At 34.5% G+C, this 12,197-nt stretch overlaps 1 protein-coding gene across 1 annotated transcript in view; it reads right to left on the reverse strand.

The window, feature by feature from the left end:
- The window catches only part of LOC108704145 (CD109 antigen-like), a 65,866-nt gene that overhangs the window by 51,001 nt on the left and 2,668 nt on the right, over window positions 1–12,197 (reverse strand). The window contains exons 2-10 of the mRNA XM_041563118.1: window positions 11,285–11,445; window positions 10,582–10,610; window positions 9,617–9,847; window positions 8,313–8,438; window positions 6,447–6,486; window positions 4,822–4,906; window positions 4,174–4,270; window positions 1,790–1,919; window positions 273–382 (exon numbers count right to left, since the gene is read on the reverse strand). Coding sequence (XP_041419052.1) covers window positions 273–382; window positions 1,790–1,919; window positions 4,174–4,270; window positions 4,822–4,906; window positions 6,447–6,486; window positions 8,313–8,438; window positions 9,617–9,847; window positions 10,582–10,610; window positions 11,285–11,445 — 1,009 coding nt within the window. The remainder of the gene's footprint in view (window positions 1–272; window positions 383–1,789; window positions 1,920–4,173; window positions 4,271–4,821; window positions 4,907–6,446; window positions 6,487–8,312; window positions 8,439–9,616; window positions 9,848–10,581; window positions 10,611–11,284; window positions 11,446–12,197) is intronic.

The following is a 12,197-nucleotide window of genomic DNA, read 5'->3' on the forward strand; positions in this document are numbered from 1 at the left end:
TATTTTAATTGCGTTTATTTAATATAAGTAGTTACATAAAGTGAGGGACTCATCAAAATTAGAGCTAAGTGGGCAGGAATTATTTGTATCATTTATGTTTTGTATGATGAAATGGTCATCCCTGTGTGTAAATAAACTGCCTTAATTTGAAGAAAGTGTCAAGGAGTGTTTTAGATCCTGCAAACTTACACCCTCTACAAATAATTGTGTCCGTTCAGAAATATGTCTTCAAGAAAATGTAAATTTACTCCAATTTAATAAATAAAACTTACACGTGTTGTGAAGTTAAGCATTGGCTTCAGGACAGTGGGATAGTCCAAAAATTCAACGCTATATTCTTTGTCAATTACAAACACACTTGTGGTCACATTCTCTGTAATGCCTGATAAAAGAAAATGTTAAGATTATTGGGGGGATTTACTAAAACTCGACTTTTTCTCACTCTAATAAAAAAAAATTTTGACCAAAATCCCCTTAATTTTACAAAGTTGGAGTGAAACAATAAAATCAAGTGTCAATTCGAATCATACGATTGACGCTCTCGAAACTCGTCTTTATCATATTGCCGCCGCAAAAATTCAACTTTATCAGACAAAAACCCAGACTTTATAGAATTATCCAGCGCAGATCATAATGGTTTCACCTTATGCTATATTTATTAGGATTACCATATATACTCGAAAATGTGCTGAAAATTCTACCTCGGCTTATACTCTAGTCACACAACACAAACAGGCCCAAAGTGTGGTCTTCGGGCCAATTGCGGCCCACAGTATCTCTAAGAAAATTACCGTAACAATAATAGTAGGATACAGGTCCGTATGCAGTACGGTAGATAGACTGTGCTACTGGCTGACAGTGATGCGCCACTCTCACATCTGAAGCTGAATAGACTAACTGACGTGCCAGTAGTACGTACATTAAGAAAGTATGGTATGCGAGAGAGTGGCGCGTCACGTGCCATTAGTACAGTCTTGCCTTGACAAAGCTCTATATTGGGAAGTGCGTTGGAGACACTCTGTTTTATTTTAAATCCTTTTAATGGTAATTTATTACGTAACTTTATCACGATCCGATGCTTTGAAAACTAGTGGGTTGGTGAAATGCTTTAGCCTGCAGCTCGGTTTACCTTCCTTTTGTACTTCTTCCCTTACTACTTCCTCAAGAGGCTGTGGTTTTGTAGACTCCACCATCTACAATTTTCTTATTCCTCCTGTTCTCATTAATCAAGCAGTTGGGTGTGTTTATCCTTTTTAATTGATGGTCACTATTAAATATTTTTAGAATCTACTTTAGTCTAATATTAACTTATATTTATTAGCACTGCACTTTATATCACCAGTATATTTTCACTCCATTTTAATTAATTGTTTAAATTATCCTTAGTCACAATCTAATTATTAATAATCAATTTATTAAACCAATGAATTATATCTCACCAAAGGAGAGTACTATTTATCTAGGTTTTTTAATTTTTAGATTGGTGGGATTTTCTAATTAATTGTCCTAATCAATTTATGGGGTTTAATTAATTCATTTGCACTACACTTTATAATTTAATATTATTTATTAATCAATTGATTTAACCCACTCATGCATCAATTTTTGATTATTGAAACTTACCAGTAGCTGCTGCATTTCTCACCCTAGGCTTATACTCGAGTCAATAAGTTTTCCCAGTTTACGTAGGTAAAATTAGGTATCTCGGCTTATACTCGGTCGGCTTATATTCGAGTATATACGGTACATTTCAGGCTTTAGACATATGTAGTTGAATCTAATGACTTACCTGTAAGTGACTCCTTAACATCAACAACAATGTCCACTGGGCCAGTAATTTTATTAGATTCATAATCTGCATTTTTCATAAGCTCTCTTAGCTCTTGGTTACTGAAGCTGAATTTTGCAGATCCATTTATCTACAAGTAAATTAAATGCAGGGAGCTTTAAAAAAAAATGAATACAAATGCAAAGCTGAAATTAAAACACACCAGGCACTCACATATATATTGTCAAGGATAACAAATATGATAAAATAAGCTTACAACAAACTTGTTCTGAATAAATGTGAGAAGTTAATAAGCAATCAACATTTACCATCAACGTTGAGAGCAGAACGTAACTAGCAATATCTGTCATCATAATGCTGTAGGACTATATAAATTGGATATTTTAAAGGGGTTGTTCACCTTCCAACATCTTTTTCAGTTCAGTTTTTGAAAATACTATACTTTTTAATAAACTTTCTATTTTCTATTTGTGACTGCAGTTGAGGTTTATTTAATAAAACTTGATTTTTTTCTGTTTAAGCTTTTTGGGCCAAAACACAAATTTTTCGTGATGTATTATACCCCAATGCTGCAAATAGCCAGAATCTGAAAATCCTCCATCTCAAACCTGTTGAGGTTATGTATGTCAATGGCAGATGTTCCTATCCCAATTTGAAGATAATTTGAAAAATTTGGCCAAAAAAACATACAATTTGGGTTTTTGCTCGATTTTATCGAGTTTTTCCCCAATCCGATTTATTCAAGTTATTTTAATGATATTGGGGTTTTTATAGATAACAAGTTGTCTAATTCTGGGCAGTGTCATTCTGTGGCTACTAAAGCAAATAAAGTTCTGTCTTGCATAAAAAAGGGCATTAACACAAGGGATGAAAACATAATTATGCCTTTTTATAGGTCCCTGGTAAGGCCTCATCTGGAGTATGCAGTGCAGTTTTGGACTCCAGTCCTTAAGAGGGATATAAATGAGCTGGAGAGAGTGCAGAGACATGCAAATAAATTGGTTAGAGGGATGGAAGCCTTAAATTATGAGGGTAGAATGTCAAGGTTGGGGTTGTTTGCAAGGGGAGATGATTACACTTTACAAGTACATTAGAGGGCTTTATAGACAAATAGCAGGGGACCTTTTTACCCATAAAGTGGATCACTGTACCAAAGGCCACCCCTTTAGACTAGAAGAAAAGAACTTTCATTTGAAGCAACGTAGGGGGTTCTTCACAGTCAGGACAATGAGGTTGTGGAATGCACTGCCGGGTGATGTTGTGATGGCTGATTCAGTTAATGCCTTTAAGAATGGCTTGGATGATTTCTTGGACAGACATAATATCAAAGGCTATTGTGATACTAAACTCTATAGTTAGTATAGATATGAGTATATAGAATTTATATGAAAGTATTTGGCGGGGTTGAACTTGATGGACTTTGTCTTTTTTCAACCCCATTTAACTATGTAACTATGTAACTATAAGGCAAAATCTTAATAATCTTTAATAAAAAAAAAAATGAGATAATTCGGATTTTAGTAATTAACCCCCTTAATTTCTGGTGAACAATCTTAACTGAAAAAGTGTTTGGAAGGTCTCTAAATTGACCTCTCAGACACAGTTAGATGTAATCATGGGCACCAATGTTTCTTAAACAGGTCGACCAAATATATTGAGGAACAGAATTTGTGAAAGGAAAAGACACTACATTGAAAAGTCATAGTCATCCTCATGATATGAAGCTGTGTATCTTTTGTATTACTAAAACCACTACAGGTTTCCAGCCCCAGTATGCCAGAATTTCTCAGTCTGCCTTGGAGTCCTTATAGTCTGTAGGTGTCACTCTGGGAAATTACCCTACAGTCTTATCTCATTGGTACAAGCTTCTCTGTCTATATCACAATCCTAGAATCCATTGGCAGTAGCTATTTTATCACTTACTACAATTCGTCATTCACAGGATCCCTTTCCCTGGTTTCCATTAAGGTGTTTAGTCTACCTTAGGGTATAAACCCTATAGAGGAGTACCATGGAGGAATCCTCATTTATTTCATCCTGAGGATGTGCATGTGCAATAGAGAAAAGCTAAACCTGAACAAAAAAGTTTAATTTTTCACTCTACTGCACATGGGTTGGTCCCAGTATTTTGAAGAAAGAAGTTGAAGAAGTGGATTGCTCTGTTGTACTTACACTGAAGTCCCCCGGGTTGGAGCAGTTTTATGCTAACAGGAGCACTGGTCCAGGGTATTAGGTGAATGATTGCAATGACTGGGGGTGCTTAACTTTTGGCACCCCTGAGTATTTGTAGCTTTCATTCATTCGTTCACATTTCATTCATTCAATAAAATGCATAAGAACACCAGTATAGCAAGTGCGTTTAAAAGGAGGGGTTCCAAACTTACCACAAAATCTTTGGTAATGTTTGATTTCTTCTTGTAGATTGAATTATGACTTAACATAACTGAAAGTTTTCCTCTAACAGGCATTCCATATGTGTACCTGTAACATATGCAAATAAATAAATAATGTGTTCAGCAAACTGTGTTATATGTTACAAAGTCTGACAGCAATTCGGCAGAAAGCATAGCAAAATCCAAAATTACACTGTACTTATAAATTATTTTAAATAACCCTCTGATCAAAATAAAGGTGTTGGTTGCCTTACAATTGCAGAAGTGCAGTGTTGTTTTAAAATGATATTCCATCTATTCAATCTATTATACAGTATAAATGCTTTATAATTAAGTATGGGAGGGAATTTGGGGAAGTGCAGTGCATTGTCCCAAACTATTTTAATGTTTACTATTAAAGTTGACAGGTGAATACAGTTTTATAGATTTGGTAGTAGACAAATAAATGACTCATATGGCTTTCTAACTTTCCTAACAAATATTAAATTGAATGGTTATGTTGTGACTAAATCTATCCACTATTCTCGCATTTTTTTTAAGTAGATTCTAAAAATAATAATTTATTATTATATTATGGCATAGAAATACCCAGTGAAGCATGTATACTGTAGTTATCCAAATACAAAAATGTATACTTACTTTGCAGTAACTGTACCTTCAAGATGAAGATTTTTTATCGAATGATATAATGGTGTGTTTAGCAAAACTTCAAATCTGGGTAAAACTAGATAAATAATTCAGAGGTAAGAATTCAACATGTATCTAGACAGAGAGAAAAACAGACAGACAGATACATTTTGGTTCCAGGTAAAGTGTTGCGCACCGTGTTAGCCAGTTGAAAAAGTTATATTGGATAATGTTATACAATACGGGCCCTACACTTGCTCATTCAGCAATATGGTCTACACAATGATATGTAAATTGTATGTGATTGTAAAATCTAGATTAGGGTTGGAATTTGGTTTAGGAGGATTCTGTGAAGGATTCTTTATTCAGCTGGACCTTTTCTCCATAATTATAAAACAGTATCTTGGTACAAACTAAACTTAATCCTTATTGGGGCAAATGCTCCTGTTAGGTTTAAATATTGTTTAAATTATTTTATAGTTGATTAAAGCCATGGAGATCCAAATTACAGTAAGATCCATTATCCGGAAAACCACAGGCCCTGAGCATTTTGGATATCCATTCAGGTCTCATTTTTATACAATGAAGATTCTTTTTGCACACATAAAGATACATTTAAAGGGGAACTCTGGCTTCCAAACCAAAACAGGCCCACATAACACAGAAACCCCTAATATATTCATCACAGTTACATGTTTCTTAAAAAAGTATGAATAAATGCCACGTTCTATGCTGCAATCCAGCTGTTTAACAGTTCTTCTCTTTCTGCATCATTTGAAATCCTAGCAGGGAAGGAGGGACTAAACACTAATGTTACAAATTGTAACAACTTCTCCACAGCTTACAGACAACATGCAGGAACTACATAACCCACAATGCATTGCACTGTGATGTTCTGTTCCTTATTGAAATCACATGTGCAGGGAATTGTGGGGTTTGGAGGATGCAGGCTGAGGACAGATGGCTGCTGATATAAAGTAACAGTAGTCAGCCAGCTCAGCAATGTAGTCAGACAGATCAGCACGAGAGCAGGGGGCTAGGCTTAGGGAACTGTCAGGAACCATCCAAAATCATGAAAAGTCTGCATATTTTTTAACTGATGTATATTGCAAAGTTGATGTTTATTGCAGAGTTTGAAATTATGTTTACTTTTCAAAAAGCTTAAATTGTATTTTTGTGGAGTTCCCCTTTAAATACGTAAAATATTTCACAGCTTTTTTTTCTATGGATGTTATTATTAGCAGAAAGTTCAAAATCAATTGAGGCCATAATCAATAATTAGCATTTTCCCAAATTACTATAAACAGTAATGTATTAATAGTGTTTCATTTCTGAAAATCTTGAATTTCAATATTCCCCAAAGCCCATGTTGCAGTTTCTATCAATATTAACTATCTATATTGTATGTAGCACAACAGAAATGAAAGAACTATATCATAAAATGACATTATGAGTCTGACAGTAATTCTGGGATATGATGGAACGCATTGACTCAAGCTGCAGATTGAATATTTTACATTAGATGGTTAAACGATTCATATTGATTTGATCTGCAGTAAATAAGGGATACATTTTAACTCATCAACATTTTGTTACACTTGAAATATTGTAGGAATGCATAAAAATGATATGCTTACCATGTTCCATAACTGTAAATGTTTGATAATGAAGCTGTTGCTGTAAAATATATGTTAAAAAATATTATTTACTGTACAAGTATATATTTGCTAGCGAACAACTTTTCGTATTGTACAAAGAAATGCATACAGAGACTATCCTGTACTTATCATTTACATAAAATGTATTTAGAATTAAAACGTAATATTAATCTGTTTAGCGTTAATACTCAAGAATGGTTCTGTCAAACAAGACACCAAGTGGTTGCAAGACTGAGCCTACTTGTGATTCTATTATTCGGCCAGGGTGTTGGTTTCAATATCTTTTGCATTTTCAATACTTAAAGGACCAGTAACGTAAAAAATTTAATTGTTTTAAAGTAATAAAATATATCTGTTTGCTTCAGAAACACTACTATTGTTTATATAAATAAGCTGCTTTGTAGCCATGGGGGCAGCCATTCACAGGAGAAAAGGCTCAAGTTACACAGCAGATAAGCTCTGTAGAATATAATGCTATCTGTTATCCATTAGTTAACCTGTGCCATATAGCCGTTTTTCAATTTCCACCATTGCTACTCAGCAGCTTGTTTATATGAACTATAGTAGTGTTTCTGAAGCAAACACATCAGTTTTACCAGTGCAGGGCAACACTACATGATATTTTTATTACTTTAAAACGCTTTCAGTTTTTGGTGTTACTGTTCCTTTAAGGGTCAGGCCACACTGGGCGTTTTGGGGAGATTTGGTCGCCCGGCGACTAATCGCCTTGTTTTTGCGGCGACCAATCTCCCCAAACGCCTTCCCTGACTCTGCGCCGGCTAAAATGAAAAAACGCCGGCGCTAATCACACGTGGCAATTAATTTTCCGAAGTCACCCGAAGTTTCCTTGTGAGGAGTTTTTTTCATTTTAAGCCGGCGCAGAGTCAGAGAGGGTGTTTGGGTAAATTGGTCGCTGCAAAGACGAGGCAATTATATATAGAGTTTATGACATAAAACCATACTCTACATATACAAATGTATAAAAAAAAGTGTAAAGAAATAATAGAGAACAACATTTGCAAATACACATATGAATATGTGGATGTACAGTATGGTATCTATTATTTGGAATGCTTTGGACCTGTGTTTTTACATAATGTGGAGTGCCATGACTTAAAGCTAAAAAAATGGATTTTAGCACATGTATCCGGAAACCACTTATCTAGAAAGCTCTGAATTATGGAAAGGCCATCTCCTATAGACTCTATTTTATTCAAATTATAATTAACAATTATTTTCTATTTCTCTGTAATAAAAAAAACAGTGCAGGTATGGGACCTGTTATCCAGAATGCTCAGGACCTGGGGTTTTCTGAATAACGGATCTTTCCATAATTTGGATCTTCGTGCCTTAAGTCTACTAGAAAACCATATAAACATTAAATAAACCCAATAGACTGGTTTTACTTCCAATAAGGATTAATTATATCTTAGTTTGGAACAAGTACAAGCTACTGTTTTATTATTACAGAGAAAAAGGAAATAATTGTAAACAATTTGGATTATTTGGATAAAATGGAGTCTATGGGAGATGACCTTTCCGTAATTTGGAGCTTTCTGGATAACGGGTTTCCCGATAACTTGATCCCAAATAATATATAATTAATCCTTATTTACAATCAGCTATGGTAGTTTATTTAACATGGAGTTCTTGGCACTTACTTAATACAAATAAAGAGAAAATCAGTTAAAAATGAGGGACTGTTTGTATTTACGACTTTTATTGGAAGATAATCCCATACACATAACACATTTAGAGAATTACATTTAAAAATAGAAAATTGTAATCAGGAGTGAAATATGTGTTTTGCTGGTTCATCCACGAGATACTGTGTGTTATACTCACATGCAACTTCACTTTTATAGTCCAGTCCCCTAGAGGAGGGTTATTGCTGAGGTATAGGATTTGGGATACAACACCTAACTCCATCTCCTCTTCAAGCCATTGTTCAATTAAATTTCCCTGAGGGTCCTTACAAAATAAAACAAACATTTTCATGCTTAGTCAAGGCATTCTAATGTGGCTGCCTTAAAGGGATTCTGATTACACTGTTTACATTGTAAATAATTCACTTTGTAAAAAAAGTTTTATTCTTAAACCAACAAATTATTTTTTTAGCTGTAATATTGGGGTGGAGGCAGCCATCTCAGTTTATTATGCCTGATTCTGAGCTTTGAAAAGGAGCCAGCACTATCCCATTGTGTGATACCACAAAATGGGTTGTGTTTGTGTTGCCAAATCTCTAGCCCCACCTATTGGTAGACATAAGAATAGCACCTAAGGAGGAAAAAAGCAGAGGTTTTCATATCTCATGTCTACTCCTAGGTGGGGCTAGGGATTTAAGCAATGCAAACAAATCCTTCAGCAAAGGTGTCATATAACTATGACTTTGAAGATTTTCATTCATCCAGGTCATGGTATATCTAGTATAGGTAAATCTAAAAACAACTGGACTTACTGAGTAATTAATGAAGACGTTTCCCTACTCATCCGAGCAGCTTCTTCAGTTCAACTGACTGGGGTGGGAAATTCTCGGCATATAAACTTTTCATATAGTGGAAGAGTTTATATGCCGAGAATTTCCCACACCAGTCAGTTGAAGTGAAGAAGCTGCTCGAATGAGTAGTGAAACGTCTTCATTGATTACTCAGCAAGTCCAGTTGTTTTTAGATTTACCTATACTAGATATGTCATATAACTGCTATCTGGTTAGCTGCCTATTGTTCTGTTGACAGGTTGCTAATGGGCTTATGGGCTGCTGGGGAGAGAAGGGAGGGAGTGATATCACTCCAATTTGCAGTGTAGCAGGAAAGAGTGACTGAAGTTTATCAGAGTCACATGACCTGAGGGCTCTTGGGAAACTGACAATATGTCTAGCTCCATATCAAATTTCAAAATTAATTATAAAAACATTTGTCTGCTCTTTTAATAAATGGATTTTAGTGCAGAATTCTGCTAGAGCTGATGTGTTTTGAAAAAAAACGTTTTCCCATGACATTAACTGATATTATTGCAATGTGACTTATTCTAGCATTCTGTAGGGTTTATGTCTTTACCTATGTATTCATTTATTGTACTTGCAAAATCCCTTTGTATTAAATAGCAAAGCAATTCCACAAACATTAAAATGTTTTCTTTTCTGAACTTACCAAAATGTATATATCGACTGTAGATCTGTAAGGCTTCATGAGTAAAGAGAAGGCGAGTATGCGTATCTTGACTTCTTGGCCAGGCTTATAAAAAACACTGTTTGTTTCAATGAAGACAGAGAAACCTTTGGACTTAAACTCCAAGGATGTCTTGTTGAAAAATATCAGCTTTTCCTCATAATATCCTTTTACGTTTAGTTCATACTTTCCGTTAACGCTATTTAATGGAAGCTGGTGAGAGAAGTTTTGTAGACTGACATTCAGTAACTTTGTAGTTAATAACTTGCAAAGCAAATTTTGAAATAATATTCTGAACTTTATTTAATCCTTTTGCTATTAAGATACCAAAAGAATATTTAAATTAATGAGGCAAAATAAGGATACATGAACCCAAAATAATAAAGTTCCTGCAAACCATTCACATATTCCAATCATTGTCTTATTATAAACGGGTGGATCACCTTTAAGTTAACTTTTAGTATGTTTTAAAATGGCTAATCAACTTTTTAATTGCCTTTTTTTTTCTTTGTTTATAGTTTTTGTATTATTTGCCTTTTTTCTTCTTTCTAGCCTTGTAAAGCTACAAATTTATTACTGATACTTTGTATTATTCATCTTTCTATTCAGGCCTCTCCTATTCATATTCCAGTCTCTTATTCAAATCATTGCATGGTTTCTAGGGTAATTTGGACCCTGGAAACTGAACTTCTAAAATTGCAAAACTGAAGAGCTGCAGAATAAAAAGCTAAATAATTTTAAAAAAAACACAAATAATAAAACATGAAAACCAATTGCAAATTGTCTGAGAATATCAATCCCTACATTAAACTAAAATGTAATTCAAAGGTGAACAACCCCGTTAATTTTGTTCCTGAAAATGCAAAGGTGTATGCAAAGTGATTTTTTTCTGTCATTATCCCACAAGTCACTAAAATTGATTTATTTACATTATAAGGGTGACTTACTTGAGGAAGCACCAATGTTCCAAAGGTTCCTATAATGATAGAGCATTAATCAAATGATTGATTTATATAGTCTATGTTATTCAACTCAACAGAAATTAGGGATATAGATAAATAGATGTATAGACATATTTATACATATAAATATTCATAATGTAAGTATTAAAATGATACATTTCTCTTCTGTTTTATCAGGGTTTAAAGGCACGCCCAAAATAAAAATGTGCCTAGTAAAAGAAAACATAATTCTAAGCAACTTTCCTACATTTATTTATTAAACATTTTAAGTGATTTTAAAGGTATTTGCTTAATTCCTGGTTGTCATCAGGGCAGAGAATAGAAAGGGACAGACGAAAACTACTTTCAATAGCAATACATATACAAATAACTTAAACCCATAGAAAATGTGCAATGAATGTATATTGCAAAATTGCTTAAAATTGTGTTTTCTTTTATTAGGCAAAAAATAAATGTTTGTGTCCCTTTAATGAATTCATGGGGTTTTCTGTTCAGATCTGCTGCTGAACTCTAATACCCAATAGAAGAAGTGTTAATAACAAAATTAATTTACTAAATCATTGGCATTCCAATAATGAGCATTTTCCCATTATCAATCAGGCCACTAATACTGTAAGTATGATCTTAGAGAAGAATAAGAAAAATCGAGAGATAGAATATCAGATACAAACAGTTAAAATGTTATTACCTCTGTTAAAGAAGCTTTCTCCCTCCAGCAATGTATGTTCATCTTTTTGGAGTTCAGCCACTACTTTTACTAAGGGAGGGCTCTCTTTTAGCATCTCAATGCCTAGTGTCAGGTTTACGCCTGGCCGTATATCCATGGGAGAAGTGATCAAGAATATGGGTCTGTGAATTCAGGACAGATAATACCAATTAGTAGAACAATTAGTAGTAGAACAAAGGAACGGAACGTTTCTTTTAATAAACAAAGTAGAAGAAGAATTAACAGCTGTAGTAAGTATTAACAAACTGAAGCAGTGTGAATACACTATATATGTTTCGGGTCAAGCCCTTTCTCAAGTGTACTTCAGGTTTTAAAGTAGGGATGCACAGAATCCAGGATTCGGTTTGGGATTCGGCCAGGATTGTGCCTTTTTCAGCAGGATTCTGATTCAGCCAAATCCTTCTGCCCAGCCGAACCAAATCCTAATTTGCGTGGATTTTTTTCACAAAACAAGGAAGTAAAAAATGTTTCCCCCTTCCTACCCCTAATTAGCATATGCAAATTAGGGTTCGGTATTCGGCCGAATCTTTTGCGAAGGATTCGGGGGTTCGGCCAAATCCAAAATAGTGAATTCGGTGCATCCCTATTTTAAAGGCCAGCATAGTCCAGAAAAGTATCACGGAACTCCTGCCATGTAAGGTAATAATGTATCATTCTGTTACAGGAGTTTTGTTTTTTGCTGGCATTATATGACTACAATGACTTTGCCTACATGTTCGTCTACAGCCCTATGTAGGTTATACTTGGCAATACTTATACTATTGATCTTATACATCAGGGATAGCCAACATTGCAATTTACTGCCATGGACCAATAAGGACACAACCTTGGTGTAAACACAGAATGAATGAAGGGATCACATACAATAATGGAC

This window comes from Xenopus laevis, chromosome 5L (assembly GCF_017654675.1).
Source record: "Xenopus laevis strain J_2021 chromosome 5L, Xenopus_laevis_v10.1, whole genome shotgun sequence".
NCBI classification, from domain to species: Eukaryota; Metazoa; Chordata; class Amphibia; order Anura; family Pipidae; genus Xenopus; species Xenopus laevis.